The 23267-nt window shown below is 39.1% G+C and overlaps 2 protein-coding genes across 5 annotated transcripts; both read left to right on the top strand.

Moving 5' to 3' along the window:
* The first annotated feature begins 3015 nt into the window (after positions 1-3015).
* Positions 3016-13582, top strand: synpo2la (synaptopodin 2-like a). Of its 2 annotated transcripts, XM_085477199.1 has the most exons (4): positions 3016-3400; positions 6581-6732; positions 6963-7675; positions 9155-13582. In XM_085477199.1, exons 1-4 carry the CDS (start codon positions 3299-3301, stop codon positions 11782-11784), a joined length of 3597 nt encoding a protein of 1198 aa, XP_085333325.1. In that variant the 5' UTR covers positions 3016-3298; the 3' UTR covers positions 11785-13582. The 2 variants fall into 2 exon arrangements, with proteins under 2 accessions (XP_085333325.1, XP_085333326.1); XM_085477200.1 differs by lacking the exon at positions 6581-6732 and having other exon boundaries at positions 3336-3400.
* A 3795-nt stretch (positions 13583-17377) lies between these two features.
* Positions 17378-22734, top strand: myoz1a (myozenin 1a). Of its 3 annotated transcripts, none has more exons than XM_085477206.1 (6): positions 17378-17607; positions 19208-19294; positions 19568-19755; positions 20476-20716; positions 21672-21837; positions 21918-22734. In XM_085477206.1, exons 2-6 carry the CDS (start codon positions 19210-19212, stop codon positions 22150-22152), a joined length of 915 nt encoding a protein of 304 aa, XP_085333332.1. In that variant the 5' UTR covers positions 17378-17607; positions 19208-19209; the 3' UTR covers positions 22153-22734. The 3 variants fall into 3 exon arrangements, with proteins under 3 accessions (XP_085333332.1, XP_085333331.1, XP_085333330.1); XM_085477205.1 differs by having other exon boundaries at positions 19175-19294; positions 20476-20743; XM_085477204.1 differs by having other exon boundaries at positions 17379-17607; positions 20476-20743.
* The last annotated feature ends 533 nt before the right edge of the window (positions 22735-23267 follow it).

Genomic DNA, 23267 nt, shown 5'->3' with positions numbered 1-23267 from the left:
TCTATTAGGATATTTGAAGAATGATATAATTATTCCTCCACCACATGGAATCTGCAGCTTTTTAACTTGAGATTTTAAAAATATGAGATTCTTAAAACTTGAATAAAATATGTTTTTGGATTCTTTAAAGCTGTTTTGTAAAAATCAATTTCTGAAAGCAGAAGGTTTAAAATGATAATTTCATTTGGAATGCGTGTATTCCCGCCACTATGACACGCTATCCTCTTCATTTATGTCTCTTTGAGCAGTCTAAATATATTCATTACTCTTATTTTCCACATAAAACACATCCATAATGTTAATTTGTGCTTGACATTACACAAAGCTCAGTTTACAACATGTTTATTAGAATGGCAATCTCATTTTCACGCCATCTGAGCTGGGGCGAAGGTCTGGCAGTGACTGGTTGGCAGTATCTGCCATCCTGGCACAGATGCCACAGTGAAAGGGCAGAGTCGGTGTCTGCTGCTACTCCACCAATCTGTCTATCAAATTCTTCTTGGCAAGGCCAGTTGGACAACAGAGAAGTTATTTATTAGAAAAACAAGCTGCAGGGAACAGAGAAAATGTCTGCAGCTCTTTGAAGTGTAATGCTAGAAAAGGTAAACAATAAAAAAGTGGAAAAAAAATGTTGAAAGAAGAGATGGGCACACACAAACTAACAAAGGAAACATGAGCAGGACAAAGACACTGCATCATTTAGAAATTCTCCCATGTCCACAGAAAAGAAAAAGGAAAAAAAACATGCTTCCAGGCAGGCAGCTCCTGTCCTGGATAGAATGACTGAGCAGACCTCTTCCTGACTTATGCAGTTTTTCTAACTGAAACCACAACTATTCACACTGCAGTGTTTAGTTTAGCAGAGACATAGTCCCTTTCAGCAAAGACACACTGTGTTTATTTAACTGTGCAAGTCGGTCATACAATATCACAAATGTATTTTTGTATTCAAACATTTCTCACTGCTCTGTGAGAGTGTCTGGAAATGGTCTGACTTCCCAGACAGTCAGAGATCCTTCAAGTTTTTCCCAACATTATTACCAATATTAGTGTTTGGATTCATATGGATTGGAGAATTTGTATTCTCCAGAAAGATGGTATTAGAAATTTCTCTGTAACTTCTAAAATTATGTAATGATATTGGCTTTTTTTTAACCTCAAAAGAGACAGAAATTACCATTAAAACTGTGAAATTATGTAAAAACTCAGGGATGCTAAGAGCAAGCATGTTTTTAACCACTAGGGGGAGCAATTACCACAACTACTCTTCCCAACTGTTGGTTCAGAGGTCCCACTAATACCACACTTGTTCTAATGCATCAAATAAAAATAATAAAATACGGTGTATCAGTTTTGTTCAGTACCTTCTTTAACTGTGGTATTCTATTAGATCTGACATTGGCTCTAGGAAGACAGTGTGACATTTTTTTCTCAGTGGCTGACCCAGGACTGATCCTGGTTACTATCCTGAGGTCTGGAAACAGCTGCAGAGCAAGGCTGCCAAAGGGAGCAACTATCATCGGTAACCTCCCACCGCATTGATAATAGCAGTGTTGGCTTTCTTGCAAGAGGATCATTCACCCTCCATCAACAGGTTTAAAAGGTCTGTCAGTGCCCCAAAGGACAATACAACATAATTTAAACAAGTTTACATGCACTGAACTTCTTTTAATGCAATCTATTTTAATTGGATGAAGTTTAAGATCAAATCATTAAAATGACATGAAATTAAGAAAAGATACAAACAAAGCAAAAAAAAAAAAAAGGACCAATTTTACTCTGGATCATCCTTAACTTAAAATCAAAACTTTTGTCATTGTTTCATCTTGTGACTCGTGTTCAGTGTTAAAAAAAAAACACTATGAAGACATCTGTTGCTTTAGGCCACACTTAAAGTATTAATAATTACTAGACATATCACCAATGCTTAAAAAGCATAAGAACTGCATATAAACTTTACATAGCCAAATCTGGTAAAAAGCACTTGCTCACTTTGCCTAAGAATTTAAAAAGCTTCCCCCCGAGTAGAGTTATGTTTCTACAATTGACTTGATTCAGGATTTTCTGAGTGCCACTTATGGCACTTTGTGACAGCAGCGTTTAGCACAAAGCATCACTGTGCACTAAGGTACAGCTTCTCAGACATCCAGTCTCTTAGCTTGGTTTGTGTGTGAAATGTCTCTGTTCAGACTATCTGCAGCAGCCAACATATCCAAGAGTTTGGCTGCGTGTGTGAATGTGGCATCTAGCTGTGACCGATCGATGTGCATAAAGGTAAACATGCGGTGGGATGCATGTCTGCCTGCAAAGAGAGGCGTTATATTACCTCTAATTTAATTAACAACAAACTGTTCCAAAAATCTTTTAGCAAAACAACTTTTTCATTTTATTTTTAAACAATTATGTGATCATGGGATACTTCTGTATGTGCCATTCAGTCAATAATGTGAATGCTTGTGGATAAACTTTGGTCAAATCTCAGTGTAGCAATGCAGATTCTTCATCCAGAGCATTAGTATTTCTTCCAAAGACTCTATGATGACAGCCTTGCATGTTTCCAGAGGATCTGGCAGAATGCATGCACTAATGACTGACAGCGCCACAATCTCCACTTACTGTCCACATGGATAATGTTTCTCAACAGAAAAAAATGTATTTAAAGTAATTAATCATAATGGGTGTCTTCACTCATGGCAAAGCTGTCGCGAGATGGGAGAGTGACTCTGCTAAAGGTTACTACCGACCTCAAATGCCAGATATGAAACACTGGCATTTGGATGTTCTGAATGGTAACTTTGCATTGATCTGAAGAGGAGCAGGCAAGACATTGAAGGTGGCGGTGCCTTCCAATTTCAAAAATAGGACAGCACCCAGTGGCACAGGTCTGAGTGACAGGACAAGTGTTGAGCTGGACCCTCCCCTCCCTCATTTGGGGCAGGCATTCCTCTGTGTAAGCAGACACAGACCCCCTCCCATCATATTTCTCTCTCCTTCTCCCTCTCTTTTTCCTTTGGCGATGGTAGTTGGCTGACACGGAGTATGGGTGGGCACACAGAAGTGTGTGTGTGCGTGTGTGTGCTTGCATGTTTGTGTGTTCAGGTGTGAGTGCGAGCTCAGAGGGAAGTCAGCACCCGGACAGTGTGCTAGGCGAGAGCAGGCCAGAGCTCTCCGATGGGGCCCTGACTAGGGCCAAAGCACTGAGGGGGGTCCTCAGATGAATGATTAAAAACCTTAGAAGAAAAGAAAATAACTACAAAAAAGAAGAAAAGATAAAAAAGAAGATCCAGAGAGAAGAACAATGGTTGTAGAGGAAGTGATAATTACATTGTCTGGTGGAGCGCCATGGGGGTTTCGTCTCCAGGGAGGCGTGGAACACCAGAAACCACTCCAGGTAGCGAAGGTAAGGCGAGTCACTCAGTATGTTGGACAGAAGCCAGTATTTCACAGTTTGCTAAGACAACAGTGAAAAGAACAAAACAGTGTTAAAGTCAATAGCGTCACCAAGCAGAAGAGAAACAGCAACAGAGTTTTATTGTGTAGAGCTAAAGGAACATTGGCAGTGTTCAATGTTGGTTTGGGGCCTGAATATGAGTCATCATCTTGTTTGAAAACTTTTTTTATGTAGAGTTGTACTGATGATTGATTGGGTGAACTTTAAACTTCAAGTACAGATAGGTGGGAATGCTAGGCCACCCTGTTGCATATCTTCCTCTGACTGCTTTGCCTGTTAAGCTCAGCATTAAAGAAAATGATAGTAACCCAGAAATCAAGTAACATTTGCAGAAAATATTTTTTTCTGTTGCTGGCCACAGTGCGCCCTACACCTCTGAACAACATCATAATTTCATTCAAGAAACGCTTCAATTAACCTGGCCACACCCGATAATCTTGAAGGATACATTCAGTTGGTTTTTTTTATTGTAAAGTAAAATTACAAGAGTGAAAAACATACAAGTAAGCAAAATGTAGTGACCTCAGGTTATTTCTTTATAATATATTTGTTTATAATGTTAAAAAAAAATCTTTATTCCATTTTTGAGAATTGCAGACTAGTTAAATATTCACATTTCCTTGAGTCCACTGAAGGTAAAGGAAATATTTAACCTTCGAATTCTCACATGGAGTCACTCAGCTCATTTTACTCTCCAAAAGCAAATTCTTCATGGGCAATAATTTGGTACCAACACTTGGCAGAAATGGAGCAGTCCAAATTTCAGTCTTGATCTCCATTTAGGATTTCAGAATGTGGCATGATATGAGATGGGGAACATATACTGGATAAAAGGATTCATTTGGCTCCCAAGTATATAAAAAATAGCACCTCTGATATAAGCTTCTCTTTTTATTTTCTGACTTAATATGTACATTTGTTTGTATTGAACACATTATATTGCACACACTTTATGAATGTATATTAGCATAATATGAAAAATAGATTCATCCACACATACTTTCCATAATTGTTGACTGAGCAGAAGTACTTTTGAAGGTGGCTATTTATAGCTGAGAAGCATCAGGTCTCTAGGTCAGCCAAGGTGTATGTTTCAGCTCAGTATTTAAAAATTAGCCTCATACACTATTTCTGAACATGCACTAATCGTCTTGATGCTAATCGTCACTTCCTTGTAGGTTCACATCAAAAAGAATTACTAATCGTTTGACATCTTTTACTCCAGATTGTTGCTGCTCTGACATCACATATGGCGTGGTGTTAATTCAAATGAAGCCCCCCCCCCTTTAAAAATGATCTCCATATTACAAAATACAGGAATCTATCTACTTGGCACAGTAGGTCAGGGAAATTGTATTATATCCTGTTTTTTCACAGGATACAGGATAATTTTCAAATTATCCTGTTTTTTCAATTTCAAATGTTAGTATGGCCAGTTCTTCTGTGCAATGAATCTTGCATCCTTATTTGTATAATGCACTGATATATACCTGTACTGTAACTCATTATCTTCCACAGTTGAGTTCATATATAATATTTGCACTGGCAAAATAATTATCCTTTGGAAAATGTTACTGGCTTAGATTGTCTAAGTAAACTTTTAATATGTTTTCATGAGTGATTCTACGTTGTTGAGTTATGAAGAGTGACATGTAGACAAGCTGGCCTTGGGACACCAAGTCACCTTTACGAAGGTGGACAGCTGGTTCTGTCTGATCATCTAAAACAATGTGCTCCTTCACCCCTGAGAGGAGGAAGCTGTAATCTTGTCAGGTCTCACACTATATCATCCCAAACAGGTGGAGCAGTGTGTGGCTGCACTGAAAAGAGCTGGTGTGTCAGTCCTGGGTCTGTGCCGTTGAGACAGCATGTGCATGCTTCTATGTTTATTTATATGACTTTAAGTGTATTTTTGTACTTCCCCATGTGGTGAATGTGTGCACGCATGTAAGGCTATTATAACTGTTATGATTTGTGGCCACAAAGTGACTGCGTGAATGAATAACAGACATCCCTGCCACAAGTAAGCACGGACCATTTTAAAAGGCTTAGCTAAATGGGGACATGGGATTTAATTACAGACAAACTAGAATAGCTGGAAAGAAAACTAGTTAAGGTAACCAAAGCAATGCTTCTCCATCTACTAATTCTAATATTAAAAATTTCTTTCATATATGCCTTCGTAGAGCGTAATCAAAACTGCACTGTTAGCTTAAAAAATAGGAACATCTTCAGGCCTCTGTTTTAGATTTACTATAGCTTGCACAGACCTGAGGCAGTTTAGAGTGGGCAAAACGCCACGGTCCTGACAGACCTTGGGCACAAATAGCAAAGCACCAAATGAAGATGGCTTCTGGCTGGCATTTCCTTGTTAAAGTGTGTATGAGAGCTCCACTCGAGCTGTAATATGTGGCATATGTCTGCAGCAAGATCGAGCTGTCAGTGCAGAATCTGGTCTCTGTCTTTGTCAGTCATTATCACAAACCAATCCAAGACAGCAGCATAGCTCTGTTGTTTTTTTAATTTTCTAATCAAAAGCGTTACAAAAGCTGGTCTTTCCCTGATCATTCTCTGGGAAAAAATTATCACAACTCTGTACTATACAACTTGTACAGCCCTTCAAAGTAAGGTGGCAGGGCTGAGACTTGGCCTCAAGTTATGTTTAGTTTCATAAAATCCTGGAACAATAAAAAGTAAATATGACATCATTCAGCAGGATATGAACAGTTGCACACTCTAAATATTTAAAAGGTATTTCACAGTAAAGGTATTTTGTTTTGGTAGCATGTAATCACTATTAATTTAAAACAGAGAAAGGAAGTTTACTTCCTTTTACTAAGGAAGGTTTACTGAGGAAGTCTATTCTCATTCTTTTATTATTAAAAACTTCTGCTTGCAAGGCCTTTATACCTGATTTAAGACATAAAATGTTATTGTACATGTACAAGGACAATAAAGGGCTATTCTATTCTATTCTATTCTAAATAGTCCTGGATGTCTCTTCTTGTAGGTTATCAGGGACTTGTACCAAATGACTGAAACAATATTTCTTCATACAACGGGTCAAAAAATTTAGATTTTCAGTTATTTTTAGTATTTCAGCTTTTAACTTGTTTTGCCTATATGCAGGTGCGCAAACGCAGCAAGGCATGCAGGGCTGGGTTGCGGGAGGCTGATGAGCTGGTCTCCATCAATGAGCAGCCATGTGCAATGCTCTCCCATGCCCAGGCCATGAACCTCATCGACAGTTCCCCTGGGATATTACACATCCGGGTCAAAAGGTCAGAAGAACAAGAGAAAGTAAACGCTTCTCAATCTTAAAGCATCAGCAGCTCATTGTAATAGATAAAGAAAAGTGTAAAATGCACTGACTTGATACTTGCTGCCCTGTATTTAAAATGAATTAAAAAACAAGAAGACAGCGTATACTAAAAATAAAAAAAGTTATGATATCACATTCAAAGGTACTAATTGACATTAATACTATTTTAACCTTTGCACTTGTTTTCAGGGCACCTGCTGGTTTTCAGTCTGTGGTGCTTGTGACCCGAGCCCCATCTCCCCGAATAGACAAAGAGTACCGTGCTGCTCTGCGAGCTATGTCACCAAATCACCCTCACCATGCACCTGTCCGCGAAGTCCATCGTAGCCGCTCCACCCTAACCAGCGGCTTGACATCGCCACCTGGGAGCGAGGCTTACTATGGCGAGACTGATAGTGATGCAGATGTGGCAGGCTACGAGAGACAACGCAGGCAGAAACGCCGAAGCCCCAGCAACTCCAACCCTGGGAAACCCACAGGACGAACCTCTCCTGAGGGTGGGGAGACATCAGAAATGAGTGGCTATGACAGCGCTCCAGATGCACATGTTTACCCCCGTTTATTGGATGGTGGAGAGGGAAATGGAGGAGGAGGTCTGCCAGGGGTGGCTAGAAGGGAAGTGATTTACCAACCTCATGGTCCCGGAATGTGGTCTTCCCAGACATCGACAGAGACTTCCTCTATCATATCCTCAGCAGATGACCAAGGGCCACGGGATGCAGGGCAAGAGGAGGATAGTGGCTTTTTAGAGCCTGCCAATGTGCCACTGGTATCCCCTGAGAGGGCAAAGGAGGCTCTGATGCTTGGCTCCCGTAACCAGCTCGTGCCCATGGTGGGTCCTGTGAATAAACCCATCGATGATGAGCTTACAACAACATACATGGAAAAGGCCAAGCAAGCCAGTAAGTACACCTGGAGAAGGCCACTGGGATCAACTTGTGCCTCACATGTAAAAGTTAAATAAATATCCTATTATGATTTGGTGGGAGTTTATGATTATGATACAAATGATCCAAAAATTAAAAATCAAACAAATACGCCTTACCTTTTTCTAAACAGTGCGTCAAGAGAGGTCAGTTATTGATTTAAAACAGCGCTTTAGGGAGCTAAAACAGATCAGTTTTGGAACTACAGTATTTATCTATATATGGTACCTGTTTATAATTACCCTAGAGTCACCAGCCGAGTTTTGAAGCTGGTCATTAGCTATTTATATCCATTGATACTCTGGAAACATCACTGATACCAAATTAATTGTACCAATACTGTCGGAATAGTGTGATATGAAGCTTAATCAAGCTTAATCAAAAAGACTAACGTGTCCAGTGTGATTTGTTTAATATGACAATTAGCAAAACTAGCCACGCATAAATGTTTTTTGAGGTTTGAAGCTCAAAGTGGGTGGGTGTCAAACCTGATAACAGGGCATAGTCATATAGTTTAACGCATGTTCCTCCAGTTATGTAAAAACCCCAGCAATCAACCTAGGAGCCCAGAAAACCAACTGCTTTTTGATATCAGGTGGCAAACCGAGGATAATATCTAGAGCTCTTGCTGCTCTCATCCCCTTTACTCTTTTCTTACTTTTTTTTTCTTACTGTATATTAAAAGAACAATAATATGTGATTTGTTCTGTAATACTCAATATGATGTACTTTGGTTCTTATTAAAATTGCAAATGTATTTTTATGCTTTTCAAAATGCATCAATTAAAATGATGTGCTTACATAAACCTTGACTCAATAGTTTCACAATCTTTGAAGAGAGGTTAAAAAAATGCGATAGTGATGAAAGCACAGAAAATGACTAAGCATTCTTTCCTAAAATTTGTCATTCTGTCTATCATCCTTAATTGATTCTTGGAATTCCTCCTTGCCATCACTGACATTCTAATGTCCTACTTAAGAACCATGTCCTAAACAAATTAAAATTCCGCTTCATGTGGCATTTATACCAGGGTAATAGAATTAGATTGCCTATGATCTGTTTAATACCATAACAAGTTAAAGGATATGGTATGTATGCCTTTTGAAGTTCTCCTTCCAGTCACCTATGACATCAAAGTTTCCATTAGAATGCAAATACTTTCATTAAAGTTAGATGTCAGAGTACATGACCCTAACAATGTGCAAATTTATCCTTCACCTTAGCTAATGTGATAAGCTCAAAGCTTCTGTGGAATTTTCCTGGAAGTGCTACTGTGGCAAGTTAAGAGATGGATGCCTGTTGGACAGGCAGACAGGACAGGTTTAGAAGCTTATGTCAGAGTTCATTCTTTCAAAGGCTAAATCTTTTCCTTTTGAAATTCTGACCCTAAGATTTACTTTACATTATGCCACTGCATAACAACTTCTAATAGTTTTGACTTTCATATCCTGCAGAACTGAACCGAGGGGATACACAGCAAGACAAACAAGTAAAGGAAGCCAAAAGCAAGTGTAGAACAATCGCCTCTCTTCTGACAGATGCTCCTAATCCTCACTCAAAAGGTGTGCTAATGTTCAAGAAGAGAAGGCAGCGCTCCAAGAAGTACACACTCACTAGCTTTGGTAGTGTTGATGAGGACAGGTGTCAGGACTCACAAGAGGAGGATGGGGTACTTCCTGGCAGTGAATCTGAGTTTGATGAGGAAGGTTTTTCCTCAGTTCCGGACCCGACTTGGGACAGTGACTATCTGGATATGCTGGAAAAGAGGGCAACAGCAGGTACTGAAGGTCGTGGGGATGGAGCAGAGGATGCTCCGAGTCCAGGTTTGAGTGACACTGTGGGCAAGGGTGCCCAGTTATTTGAGCAACAGAGAAAAAGGGTTGCTGAGCATGCCAAGAAGGCAGAAGCAGCAAAACCTCAAATACCTCCACAATCCCAAGTCCATGAGGAACCTCAGATACTCCAGATGTTTCAGTCACAACAAGAAGTAGAGCCACAAATAAACTTACAACCTCAGCACATAACACTACCTGGAACTATATCCACACAATCAATCCTATCACAAGCCCCAGGTCCAGTTCCTGTTGCATCCCGTGGAATGACTAATGGAGACCTATCCTACTCTGCAGTCAGCACAGCTAGCATGGAGGAGTCATCTCCACCAGTGGCACCCAAACCAGCTACTGCCTCAGTTACCATTCTGACCAGTCCTGGTCAACCAGCCGAAACACCATTGCCAGAACTACCTGTGAGTAATGTTCTCAACAGGACAGCACGTCCTTTTACCCCTGGCTTTATCAGCATTCGGGCTGCAACTGCCCCTGTGACGTTCCGGCCACCTGTCACAAAGACAACCCAGCGTCCTGCCTCAACAGCTGTTGTGCCGCCACCATTTTCCACTACATATGAACTAGACATTAACAATACAGCAGGAACTTCACAGCTATCCCCTGGTACTTCATCAGTGATCTCGCCACAAACTTCCATACTTCAAAGTTCCTTGGTCTCAAAGCCAGAAGCTCCTGTTACCTACCACCCTCCATCCCTTTCTACTTGTGTGCAGTCAACACCACCAATTACTACTGTTCAGCAGGCTCCATTTCCAATTGTGACTCCAGCCTCTATTCCATCAGTACCACCAGCACCACATGTACCAGTGATTCTAGTCCCTGGTCCACCTACATCCCAAATTCCTGTGTCAGCTGACCAAGTTATCACAGTGTCTCCACTTCAAACACCAGTTGCTCAACTACCACTGCAATCTTCAATTGCACCTTTGTCTCAAGTGTCAGTGGTCTCCCAGTCTGAAACTGTAGCACCAACCCCAGTTCCTGGTCCAACAGGTCGCACAGGAATCTTGCTTGAGGCTCGGAGGCGTAATGGGAAACCCAAACCAATGTTCAATGTGCCAGATGTTAAAAAGAAATCCCCCAATCCTGAACTGTTGTCTATGGTGCAGAATCTGGATGACAGATCCAGCCGACACAACTATGGCCAACCACCCGACGAGAATATCTATGATGATTCTGAGGAAATTAGAAGTGATGAGGCTGGCATAGGAAAGGTGCCTCCTCCAGTGGCACCCAAACCACGAGTTGTTCACGAAGCTCCACAGATTCTCCAAGCAGGAGGTAAGGGGGCCCAACTGTTTGCCAAAAGGCAGAGCCGTATGGGTATGTATGTAGTGGACACTCCACCCGAGACTACTTACCAGAAGGAAGGGACAATGCACAGTGCAGCACAACCCCTTGGTTCCTCCCTCAATCCTTCACTTCCTTCTCAATGGAAATACTCCCCAAATGTCCGTGCACCGCCCCCAATTGGGTACAACCCACTTTTGGCCCCATCTATCCCTACTGGGCCTCAGAGAGAAACAAACAAGCCAGACAACAGGGGTAGAGGAAGCTCTCCAAGAGAGGGCATCAAAGCACTGGATTTCATGAGAAGGCAACCCTATCAGCTCAATTCTGCCATGTTTAACTATGGGGGCAGCGCTGCTAATCTAGCAGCTATGCCTTCTTACCAAGCCCAGCAGCGTGACTACATACCACCAATGGTGGGAAGCTCCTTGACCTCACCAAGGCAGATCCCCGTCAAAACAGCCCGTGTCTATGAGGTCAAGCGATTCTCCACACCTACACCTATGTCCGGTCCATCTCTCGCTCCTAAAGTCCTCGCACCACGCTCAGCTACTTGCCTTGGAGAACGTTTGACTCACTCTGGCATGACCTCCCCACCTCCTGAAACCTTCACTCCAACTCCAGTCTCTGCCTTGACAACAGCACCAGACAGTATACCAACCCCAGCTGCACCTCTGTCCCAACCAACTGGACCACCCAACCTTCCAAAATTTTCTGCCACTCCCATTCCAAACCCAGTGCCCCCTGCAGTCCCAACACCTTATGCTCCAGTGTCATATACCACTGGGCTCCAGTCAGCCAAACAGTTTCAGAGTGCTCCTGAGCTCAGCATCCTTGCCTCTCTGCCTCCACTCAAGTCCAACCCAGTACAGGCACCTAAACCACGATTTGTGGCCACCAAGGGAGGTGTTCAGCCCCGTGTCTGGAGGCCAGGGGCAATCTGAGGGCAATGAAGCAGTCAGTACCATGCTTGGACATCTTCATATTCATGAAAAGGCTAATTAATCATGGACAGAAATATATCTGACAATTTTGTTAATTGGTTGATAGAAAAAACATGGAGTTAAAGATGTTTTATGCTTTGGGAAACTGATGGGCAAAGATCAGGACTCATCTGCAAAAATTAGCTGCTGAAGTAACATAAAATGGCAATTGAGTATGAAATTGAAATATAAAAAACAGGTGAGTTAAGTTAAATGAGAACAAAAGATTTTTTTTTTTTTGCTCAAAATGCTGCTTATCACATTTATTTTGCTGCAAACAGATTAAATGAGTCACACTAGTTTTAAACTATATTGCCATACACTGTATAGCCCACCATATGCCTGTCCTGGGGGAGGTTTGTGTAAGGCTTCTGGAGATCTCTTCTACTAATTTAGCGGAAAACCCATCTAAACAGAGCCTGTACTGAATTATTCTTTGAAACTTGAAATGTCTGAAAAGTGAACAATGAATGAACGAATGCCATTATGAGCAAAGCTCAAACCACTAAAAATATATGTTGTGTGATGTAGACTGGAGTAGGTGGATCTTATAACATGTAATTCACAGTACTCGCCCTATTCAGTCATGTACACTCATGGGTGTTTAAATGATGCTGTTTTTTAAACACCTCAGCTCGCTAGGGTCTATAAGTGAAGGCAAGGTTTGCTCTTGCAACAAGTCAGATACCTCCACTCACTATAACTAGAGAGAAATGCTATCTTTTTAGCCCAGGTCACAAACAACAAGTGCCTGGGCTGTCACTGAATGAACACTTGTTACTGGATATCACTGCTTCTATTTACCACCTAGACACACCAGAGTCATATAGTTGCACTTTGCAACTATATGTAAATTCATAACTTTTATTAAACAAATAACACAGATGAAGAAATGTGTATTTTGTTTTGTAAAGTTGTAATTTATTCAGAGGGAATGCATGGGGAAGTAGATAGACAGAGAAGCACTGGCCCTTCTGAAAGGGTTCATGAAAAGAGAGCGGCTGTGGAACGAGGACATATTTAGGAGTAATGGGGTCACAGTTCTGGTGTTGCCATTTCACTGAAGTGGTCACAATCAAAGTCAGACTTCTGTCTGTTGGTTTGATACCTCACAGCCTCTAGAAATTAAATTAGAATGACCAGGAAAGTTTGAGCCATGAAGTTTGTTGGACAGAAGCACAGAGGTTTAGCTGTTGTGTTCTAAATAACAATGGGTGCTGTTAAAAAGTAAGGAGAAATATGTTTGATGAATATGTGCTTCCAAAGACTGAATATGTTAAAGGAACAAGTAAGAAACACAGAAAGACTGTTGTGTTATATTTGTGGTACTCTTGGTAGATCTTTTTTTTTTTTTTTTTTTGATTTTTTACCCTTTTTAAAATACAGTTTCTCTTCAAGCTTGTTCTTGTTTTCATTATGTCATTAGAAAACTAGATCTTAGATATAAATATGCTGAGGTGTACAGTGTGAGTTTCTGAAAGTACATGGATTAAATAATGAGTGTGAAAAATGTTTGTTATTAATGCTGAGTAGAAGTTTATACTGAGAGATGACAAGATATTTTTAGAGGAATAAAATTAGACTTCAAGGCTCTCCAGCTGTCTGACATGTCTGATTTTATACTGCCCTCTGTTGGTTAGTCTTTTAATGTATGACAAAAAGCATGCAGAAATGGAACTTGTAACTGAACAATGAAGTAAATGTAACTGTATAGTAGTTTAAACATTAAAAAAGGATTAAAAGATAAAAATAATTACCAGTGCAGAGTTTGTTTGTTTTTTAACTTCAGACTAATTTTATAAATTACATAGGTTTGTAGCTCGTTAATAAAAATAGTAACTCAGATAATATAATAGAATATGAATTATATTTTCACATAAGGAACCTATTGGGTCATTCTATGAAAAAATCAGTGAGTGTCTAGCTTGATTAGAATCAGCTCATTTTTGTTTGTACAACAACTTTATCACATTTAATAAAGCCATGAAAAATTCTACCTTCAATGAATATTTTGTGAGTTCTTAAAGTATAGATAAAGATCAAAATTCTAACATTGGAGCTAGCCACATTAAAATTTCAGGGCTGGAAAATACATTTAAGTATTGTTAAAAATTGTAGGTAGATCAAATGCACAACCACTCCAAATGTCACAATTTAAAGCCAAAGTGTAATTTCTTTCTTTTTTTCTATAAACAGCTCTGAGGATCTATATTATGGGATATATCCTAGAGTAGCAAAACTCCATCAATTTAATGTGACAGACTAACAGACATGACCATTTAAACCTTGGATGTTTCATCATATATTTCACAGGAGGAAACTTCAAAAACTATAGTATGGGGTAAAGTTTTAAGTATCATATCATCATATTGGAGAGATACCCGGTCAGTACAATTTATAGCATACAACATGTCCTTTTTTGTATTTTCTAATGGGTTTTTTTTCTCATTTTAAACACAAATGTTGAAGCAGTTGTTTGAGATTGAGTTAGCTTCTTTTTGACATATTTCTTAGAGCTAAATTGTAAAGATTCAGTGTTTATTACTTCTGCAGTTCCAAGAGTCATCTTTTTGACTAATCTTTGTCTTACTTTCTTACTTTTCAGTAAAGACTCTAGGAGTGAGCTAAATCTGGACATTATACATATATAAAATGGGCGGGGGTGGTTTGGTGTATAAAAAAAATACTATTTTCACTTTTTTTCTGTTAGTAAGATTAAAAATTAATACTCAAAAAGTGCATTATCGTTGGAAACTTGTTGTTTAATGCCATCTATTCATTTCCCAACACACAGAATGTGTGATTCTATATCTGGAACTCAAAATGTATATTCATGTATAAATTTTGACTATAATGTAATGCAATAATGTTATATGGTTGTACTGTGTGTCAGTATATTTTTCTTTCTTTCTTTTCTTTTTGCCTACATGAACACTTGCCACTAAGTGGTGCTGTGGGGCATCAGTGTACACTGACAGTGCATTAAAAATGGCCAAGCCCCACACTCACATGGGAGGCTATATATAGAGCTGCTAATATCCAAACATAATACTCTTTATTTATAAAGAAAATGAATTGTTGCCAGGTCCCTACTGTAATTAAGAGTTGCTTCTTAATTTACCTACTTAAAAAAAGATACATTAAAAAAGGGGCCTATGGAAAGTTTCTATTTCAAGATGTGCAGAAAACATCCCGTGGAGTGTTTTCCATGGGCTGTACTAGAAATAAGACATCTGCAGCAAATCTTAGTGCTTTCCATTTAATACTTCGTTGAAATGTCATTTGAATTGATCAAAAAAGGGACATGGATATTTCTACATTTCATATGAAATAATGAAATGTATGCAGAGGTATGTATAAAAATAAAACACAAATTTTAAACAGTGTCACCATTGTTATTTAAATATAAGACTTCAGTTGGTTCGAAGAAAGACTGAAAACATGTCACTTGTTACAAGCACTTCTCTGCAGTGATCATTTTGATAAAAATAGATAATTTTCTTTAGATTTCGGAGGCCAGAGATGAGCCAAAAATTTATGAGAAATCAAGACTTTATGAAGAAGAGCCTGAAGAACCTTTTTGAAATAAAGCTGACCTGAGTAATATTTAAGGAAGTTAACCCTAAGAAATAAAGGAAACTAACAATATTGGGCATTTGTATTGATGTCAAAAACCCAATGTCTGATGGCTTTCCTACATTTCAGAATCGTGCATCATAAAATATTTTAGAATATATAAAGTAAAATAAGATACATCTTACTTGGAATTGAAGTTTAACTTAAGAACAATGTTGCACATAGCATATAGATCAATTGTACTTTAATACAGTCAAACATCCAAACAGAGCCACAAAGTTACCAGTTGCATTTTCTACTTTGATTGTGTGCTCAAAAACACTAGAACAATACAAAGTTAACTGACTTTCAGAGAAAGTTACTGCAGATTTAGTTAGTGCTTCAGAGTCAAAGTTTTCTAGATCGAATTAAGCACATAAAATCTGACATTCACTCAGGACCCCTGGGATTATTTTGGCAACTAACAATCATGTTTTTATAAATGTATATTAATTGTAACAGTAATATTTAAAAATGACACATTCATATTGTGTCAATTTGTACATATGATACCTGTATATACCTGTATATTTACCTTTTTAAAATTTGCACAAAAAATAAAAAATTCACACTAAGGAGAGTTATAGAGTTACATACATGTTTATACAGTCATATGAAAAAGAAAGGTAAATTAAAGTACTCTTTTACTGCTAGCATAGGAATTAAGGGGTAAGTGGCAGCCAGGTGCTAATAATCAAACACTCGTTAGGCTTCAATTCAGCAAAACAGTTTGCTGGATTGAAGCATTCAGTTGCGTTGGCACAATGTCACAAGCTTCCCAGTAGTGGATATCCCAGCAAATTTAATTCCAAGGTCAAACCATGCAATGCTCAGAGATATTACGGGGATTTGGGTTTGTTTTTGCAGCCACAAGATCTAGACACCTTGCAATTACAGAGTCCACCACCTCTTTTTACAAAAGCATTCTATAGTCAGATGTGAGGCCATCTCCTTGGCAGTTCAAGCATGTCATGAAACAGGATAAGCACAGCAGCAAATCTACTATGGAAAAGCTGAAAAACAAAAGAAAAGAGTGCTGAAATGACCCAGTCAAAGACCAAACCTCAACCCAGCTGAAATTCTATGGTGAGATCTTGAGAGGGCTGTGCATAAATGAATGCCCACAAACCTCAATGAACTGAAGCAGTGTTGTAAAGAAGAGTGGACCAAAATTTTTCCACAACAATGTAAGAGCGTAAAGTTACATAGAGAAAAATTGCTTTAAAGTTATTGGTGCTAAAGGTGGTTCTACAAGCTACTGAATGTACTTAGTTTTTCACAGGATTGCATAGACCCCTGTAAAACCTTTTTTTCCCCACATGATCATATGCCTGTATTGCATGCTATTATCATCACTATAATAATGTAGAAAAAATCGAATAATGTTAGACCCTCACCTAAAGGATAACTCTGTTGTTATGACAATGTAAGTACGTATATTTACTGAAGACTTTTTAAGCCCTGGGAAAAGTTGTGACGTCAAAGGCAGGTTGTGTATTTGCACACAAGAAAGCAAAAATTTGTGTTTTCTTTAAAATGGAAGATATACAGTTACCAGTAAGGATACTAATGACATATCTTTGGTAGTTTTGGGGTTTGCACTCCACCACATTCAGATGGTTTGCACAAAATGTTTTAAATATCTGTCACCTCATTGTCTGCATGTCCATCACATTCAGTAGTTCAGGGAAACTGAAAAGTCTTTCTGTGTACCCTAAACACACCCCAGAGTCCTCTGAGGTTATATTATAGTTGGGTTCTGTCCCCCTCACTCTTTGCTACTAAATATAGGCTTCTGAGCCATCTGTGAGAATGATTTTGTTCCCTTAATATCACCATCAGCAGTTTCAGCTGGCCAACAGAGACTTCTCCCCTGACTTTAATGCCCCCCTGCCCCCTCCTCAATCCCTATTCATACACCCAACCTCACCCTCCTCCTCCCGTCTTGATACGAACACCAACAGCCCCAACCCCCTGAAAGAGCTGCCATCTGAGTGTTGGTTGGGTTTTGCACTTCCCGGGACCTGGGTCCAGGCGAACGTAGGGTCAGAGGCACTGAGGGATTTGTAAACTTGTGATCGAGATCACCAACATTGGTCCCTCGGTCTCCTCTTCACTGTTTGGTATTTATAGGTCTGTCTTTCTTGCCAGGACAACAACAAAAACTCGGTGAGTGGATCTACATCCCACAAATCACTGTGTCCATTTGTTCTACCAATCAACTGACAGCTGATAACTGGGAGGATTTCAGTTTTGCATAGTGCAAAAGCCGTGAGAGGGATTTAACATGCAATGTGGTCCCACTCATATTTCTGCAGCTGATCTTAAGGAGAAACTAATGCAAGACCTCAAGAGTTCAATAAATAAAAATGATCAGTTAGCAGTTTAATTTTATGACAAATAATTAATTGCAGATGCAACATAGCTATAAAAGTTCCTTTGCTGTTTTTAAAATTATCAAAGGAGTGGTTAAATGTGCTGATCATCTCACTCGGTGGGTGTTGCATATGTTTTATATGGCGCTGCCAAACCCTGAGAGGGGTTGGTAAATCTGAGAACAGACTTGTCTGAGCCTTTAATTATTTAAGGGAATTAAAAGACAGTGTTGAAAATCCTCCTCGTTAACATCCATTAACTAAACCAGTTTGTACACCTGTTTTGAGAGATGGCCAAATATATAGTCAGAATTGTTTTGTGGAGGTGTGTTCTTAAGGGTTATGTTGAGCCCATTTGATAGCCGAATGACGCCATTCCATGTCGCTAAAATGTCTTGGCTGGAAATGGCTTTTAAAAATAGCTTCAGTAGGTTGAGTTACAGCCAGTAGATGTGATGTGATGTTTTGCCACTTGATTGGGCCTTAAAGAAACTGGTGAGAGCTGAAAGTGTTGATACCTGTTCAGAAAGATAAGAAACTATGTAACGCACGCATATAATTACATGTAAACCAGATGCATGTCTTTCACAGTGGATAGCTTGGCCTATGAGATAGAGGGAAGTTTTCCCACCTTTATGTTTCCATGCAAGAGACTGTGATAAAATATTATGAATAATTCCATCATTTTAATAAGCCCGAGGCTTCTGTCTCAACCATAACATGGTTCTGTTTACATTGGCACAGACTGTGTACAGATCTTGTGTCTCCAAACAAAACTGAAACACATATTGAGCTATACGTTTCCTTCGAGGCAGACATCTGTTTCACTAGAGAATGTAAGAAATCTGAGGGCACTGACATCCCGTTTGAACTTGAAAAATGAGGAGGGCCCTTGCTGTCAGTCTGTCTGATACATTCAGGTCCCGGGGATTCACTTTCAGGCGTGGTGGTAAAGTGTTGATGGTTGAGGGTTATTTTGTGGCTATGGTGCAAATCAATGGTAACACTGAAGCAACAACACCCCTTTCAGTGCAATTAAAGCTTTACAGTCAATTTATGATTTATGAATTCCTTTGAATATGGATGTGTAGTGTGAAATAGAAAACTACAACTGAAGGTATCAATTACTTTGTCTTATTTGGTTTCTATTTTGTTAATTTATGTTTTTTTCATACTAAACCTCTTAAAGTTTTCTATGTTATTTATCTAGACTTAATCCCTTTAAGGAGCTTCTTTTTTCTGGAGAAGTTTTGATATTACTTAACATTAATTAACTTTTGAGTCTTGAACATAAGGATTTCATTGCTTAAGTATGTGTTCAGGTTAATATCATCACTTGTTCTACATTTTTCTAACCAAAGGTAATGTTCTGTGTTCTCCCCTGGCCCCTCAAGTCATGCCTCTGGGTACACCTGCTCCCCTAACCAAGCGGAAAAAGCCCTCCAAGATCATAACTGACCTATCACATATCCCTCAGGATGGTAAGGCTTACATAAAATGACGTGACTATGAAACCAAGTTACCACTGCTCAGTAGAGCTCTTTCATATAAACACAGTACACAGAAATACACGGTGGTAAAACAAAAAGGGGTACAAATATTAGAGAACTAGCTGCTTATTTGCAGTACAATTAAGTCAATCTACTTTACTAATAAAGGATACCGTTCTTTAATGAAACAATGTTTATGAGTTAGTACTACTTTCAACCTCATTTACCAATGTTAGGGCCATTGTTTGGCTCTCACTTACGTAGAATATGAGTCAGAGCCAGAGGCATCGGAGTTTGACCTGGGAACAAAGATCAGAACTCCTAAAGACATCATGCTGGAGGAGCTTTCCCTGCTGAAGAACCGAGGATCCAAGATGTTCAAGATGAGACAGCAGAGAGTGGAGAAATTCATCTATGAGAACAACCCTGACATCTTCAGTAGTGAGTCCATGGTGAGAGCCTAGTTCATAAACAAAATAAAGTCTTGTTTGTCACTGCAATGCAAATTTATTGACACTAGGTTGATAATCCAAGCAAATTTGAGGCAAATAAATCTTGAATTAGCTTTGAATCTCATGCAGAAAGGTAACACCTGAAGAACTGTATCCTTACCTTTACAATTTTGCTTTTGTTGATATAAATATTTGAAAGAAACCTAGTACCAGCATGCAGATGGTGATTATTTAAATGTAAAGTCACCTGGGCTTTAATTATAATCATACTGATCAATTTTAACAGTGATATAAGAGGGTTTTTTGGTCTTGAAGCAGATAAAGACCACACAATCATAATTTTAACCTAAACATAATGCTCAAGTCCTGATCATTATTATTCAGTAAATACAAATCAAAGCATTGTATGGTGTATGATTGATTATAATGGTGATACTTTGCTCTATATGGGGTGGCTGAAGCTCTGGAGGTAGAGCAGGTCATCTGCTAATTGCAAGGTTGGTGGTTTGATCCCTGGCTGCTCCCACTTTGCATACCAAATATCCTTGAGCAGAACACTAAACCCAAGCTGCATGAATGTGTGTGAATGGTAGATAGATAGCATTTATGCATAGAAAAAAATGGTTGTGTGAATGAGGCAAGTTGTATAAACAGCTTTGAGTGCTCAGGTACAGTAGAAAAGTGCTATATAACAACCAGTCCATTTACCCTTTCTTTCAGGACAACCTGCAGAAGTTTGTTCCCTCCCTGGGAGGTCAAGTGGGAGGTCAAATAATAAACCTCGGTGGGCATTTTGTTAGCAAGGAGTCTGGACGTCTGAATTTTGTAGGGCTACAAACAGGAGGAGGGGCCCCTGTGCCTCCCCCAAAGCCTGGAAGCAAAGGAGCCGGAGGAACGGGAGGTGCAAGTGGAGCAGGAAGTGCAGGAGTTGGTGTGGGCGAGAAAGGTGGAAAAGGAGAAGGTAGTAGTGAGTGGTCTCCACTAAAAGGTTTGTCTAATTTCTTTTTCTTTTGGCCATTTGTAGTGCAATTCTGTTTTAGGTACAGAGGGCCATTTCTCCAAAAATTATTTAAAATGCATTAAGAAAGTGTGTTTACAGCTTGAGAAATACATCTAGAAGGACAACTGTATAAATTAATAAAAAATAACAGTGTACACGATATGTATTTATTTTTTTTATTTTTTTTTAAACCAAATTACATATATCTATTAAACACTGAACTATTCAAAAATGTGTTGAATATTTGTATTTGCTTTCTTGCTAAAAGTACTAAAACCACCATGACCAGCTGGTTAGTTAGCTAAGCTTGGCTTAAAGTCTGGAGAAAACTGATAATGAGCAACTCTAAACCTCATTATTTGATATGAGGTACTTTGTGCGTTTAATCTATACACAAGCCTTAGTGCAAAAAACCCAAACAGGTTCCAATATGAGGTTATCAAGAAAGCACTGCAGGAAGTCGCAGTTTCTGGCACAGTGCAGTTCAACAATAGCCTAGGGCCAGTTAAAAAAGTATGCTGGACAAGTTGAATGGCCAGCTGCTGGTCTTTTTGGGCTAGTAATGGTGTTTCATCGAATGGATTCACCTTTGAAGCAAACAGTCAGTATTCTGATATCAAAATACAAATAAATATCCTTTATTAAACCACCAGTTCTGGTAGTTTTATAAGTGAAAAAAATTAGATCTTTTTAGCTGCTCCTACCCCTCACATTGTTGCATAAAACAACAGCACAACTAAATTTAGAAAAAGCTAAAATAAAATCTGTCTGTCTGCAGATAAATTGTGCTGGTTTATTTTGCCACAATCTTTCAATTTCTAGTAGCAATACCTGCATAAGAGGGGCATTTCAATCATGCCACAACCTTTATTTTTAAGTTTTAGTTACCAGCACATGTGGATGACTTTCTTTACAGGAGGTGGAAAACATGGCGGTACTAAGCAGCAAATTCATGTGAAAACCTATGTGTCTCCATGGGAGAAGGCCATGAAGGGTGATGAAGGTCTGTTAGCCACTCTACAAACCAATATGCCACATCCCAATGCCAAAAAGGAATTACTCCAGTACAAGTGTTTCAACAGGTAGTTCCCTTGAGGTCTGATATGTAGAAGATTTGTGAAAAAAAAGGAGCTTTAATTAACCTTTCACCTTGGTTTGACAGGAGTGCCATGCCCTACGGCGGTTTTGAAAAGGCCAATCAGTTTCTGAAATTTCAGCTGCCAGAAGCTGAGGCAGCCAAAGAAGAGCCTGAGCCTGCAGTGGTGTACCATCATGACATTAGCTGCCGGCCTTCATTCAATCGCACTCCTATTGGCTGGGTGGGCAGCAGTGAGCCCAGCAGCATTCACATGGAGACGGATGCTGTGCCCTTCGATGGAGAGACCGACGAGCTGTGAAAGCATATTAATAGTGATTACTATGCACATACTCACACACAAGAGTAACTGCATGCATACACCATAGCATGCACACACAATAGTTGAGCTTACAATTAACTATTACACTAATGAATTTGAATCTCCCAGTGTGGACAGTTTAAAGCGTACAAATAAAATGAGGTCCTGATCTTAACATGCTCTGTATTTGGTTGTAAAGCGACAAGTTTTATTTGTTATGGGGAGATGAAACATCAAATGTCTATTTGATAAATTTATAAGTTGAGCCAAGCAGTCCTCTAATTTGTCTGAAAGTTTGCTGTTGTAGGTGAAAAATTGCAGATTGTCCCATTGAGGAATGAATCATATATGATGAATAGGTGATGAATGCTAAGTCACTATTGTGCAGGCTGTCTGAACTTGTTACCATAACTGTTATCGCTCAACATTGTCTTTTGTTGTTGTTACAAATGTCTGATGATTTGCTGCGCTATAAAAACCTAAAAACTTGTTTAACTCAATATGCATGCTGTTGCTGATCCCTTAACCAAACAAAACAACACAACACAGTTTCTCCACAATAAACTGTAACACTGTAAATAATTTAGTGCACTCTGAATGAATTCTTGGAATATACAGTATTTGTATGTACAACGTAAATTTCAGAAATGTTATTAACTATTTGGATGTCGGGGGGGGGAGAAGAAGAAGTGAACAAAACAAAAAAAGATCATCCTTATCATGCCCATGTCATATTGTGTACTCACTTGGCAAATGTCATGTGTGCTGAAACATTAATGGGAACTGGGACATTTAAGCTAGTTTACGCAGTTTAACAGTTCTGTATTTAATTACTCTTCTAATTTTTCATTCAAGAAATGGAGAGTAATATAAACAACAACAACAAAAAAAACACATACACACTGATGTCTACAGTATTATCTGAAAATTCCCGAAAGTCTGGCAAATACCTGGTAGCTTAAAGTAAAAACAAAATAAGAAATCGTGAGTAACTGCTATGAGTCCGGCTGAACTTCCAACACTAAAAATGAAATCACGACTAAAGTACGTTTCTATTAATAGTACTTCTCCAGCTAAGCAACTCCCGCACAATTGGGGGCAGTCATGTTCCAAAA

The sequence above is a fragment of the Copadichromis virginalis genome, linkage group LG13, assembly GCF_057382275.1.
Source record: "Copadichromis virginalis isolate Kocher_CV1m ecotype Utaka linkage group LG13, C_Virginalis_male_GT1.1, whole genome shotgun sequence".
Taxonomy (NCBI): Eukaryota; Metazoa; Chordata; class Actinopteri; order Cichliformes; family Cichlidae; genus Copadichromis; species Copadichromis virginalis.
Note: the sequence above shows the minus strand (reverse complement) of the source record. Positions and strands in the feature narration are given on the sequence as shown.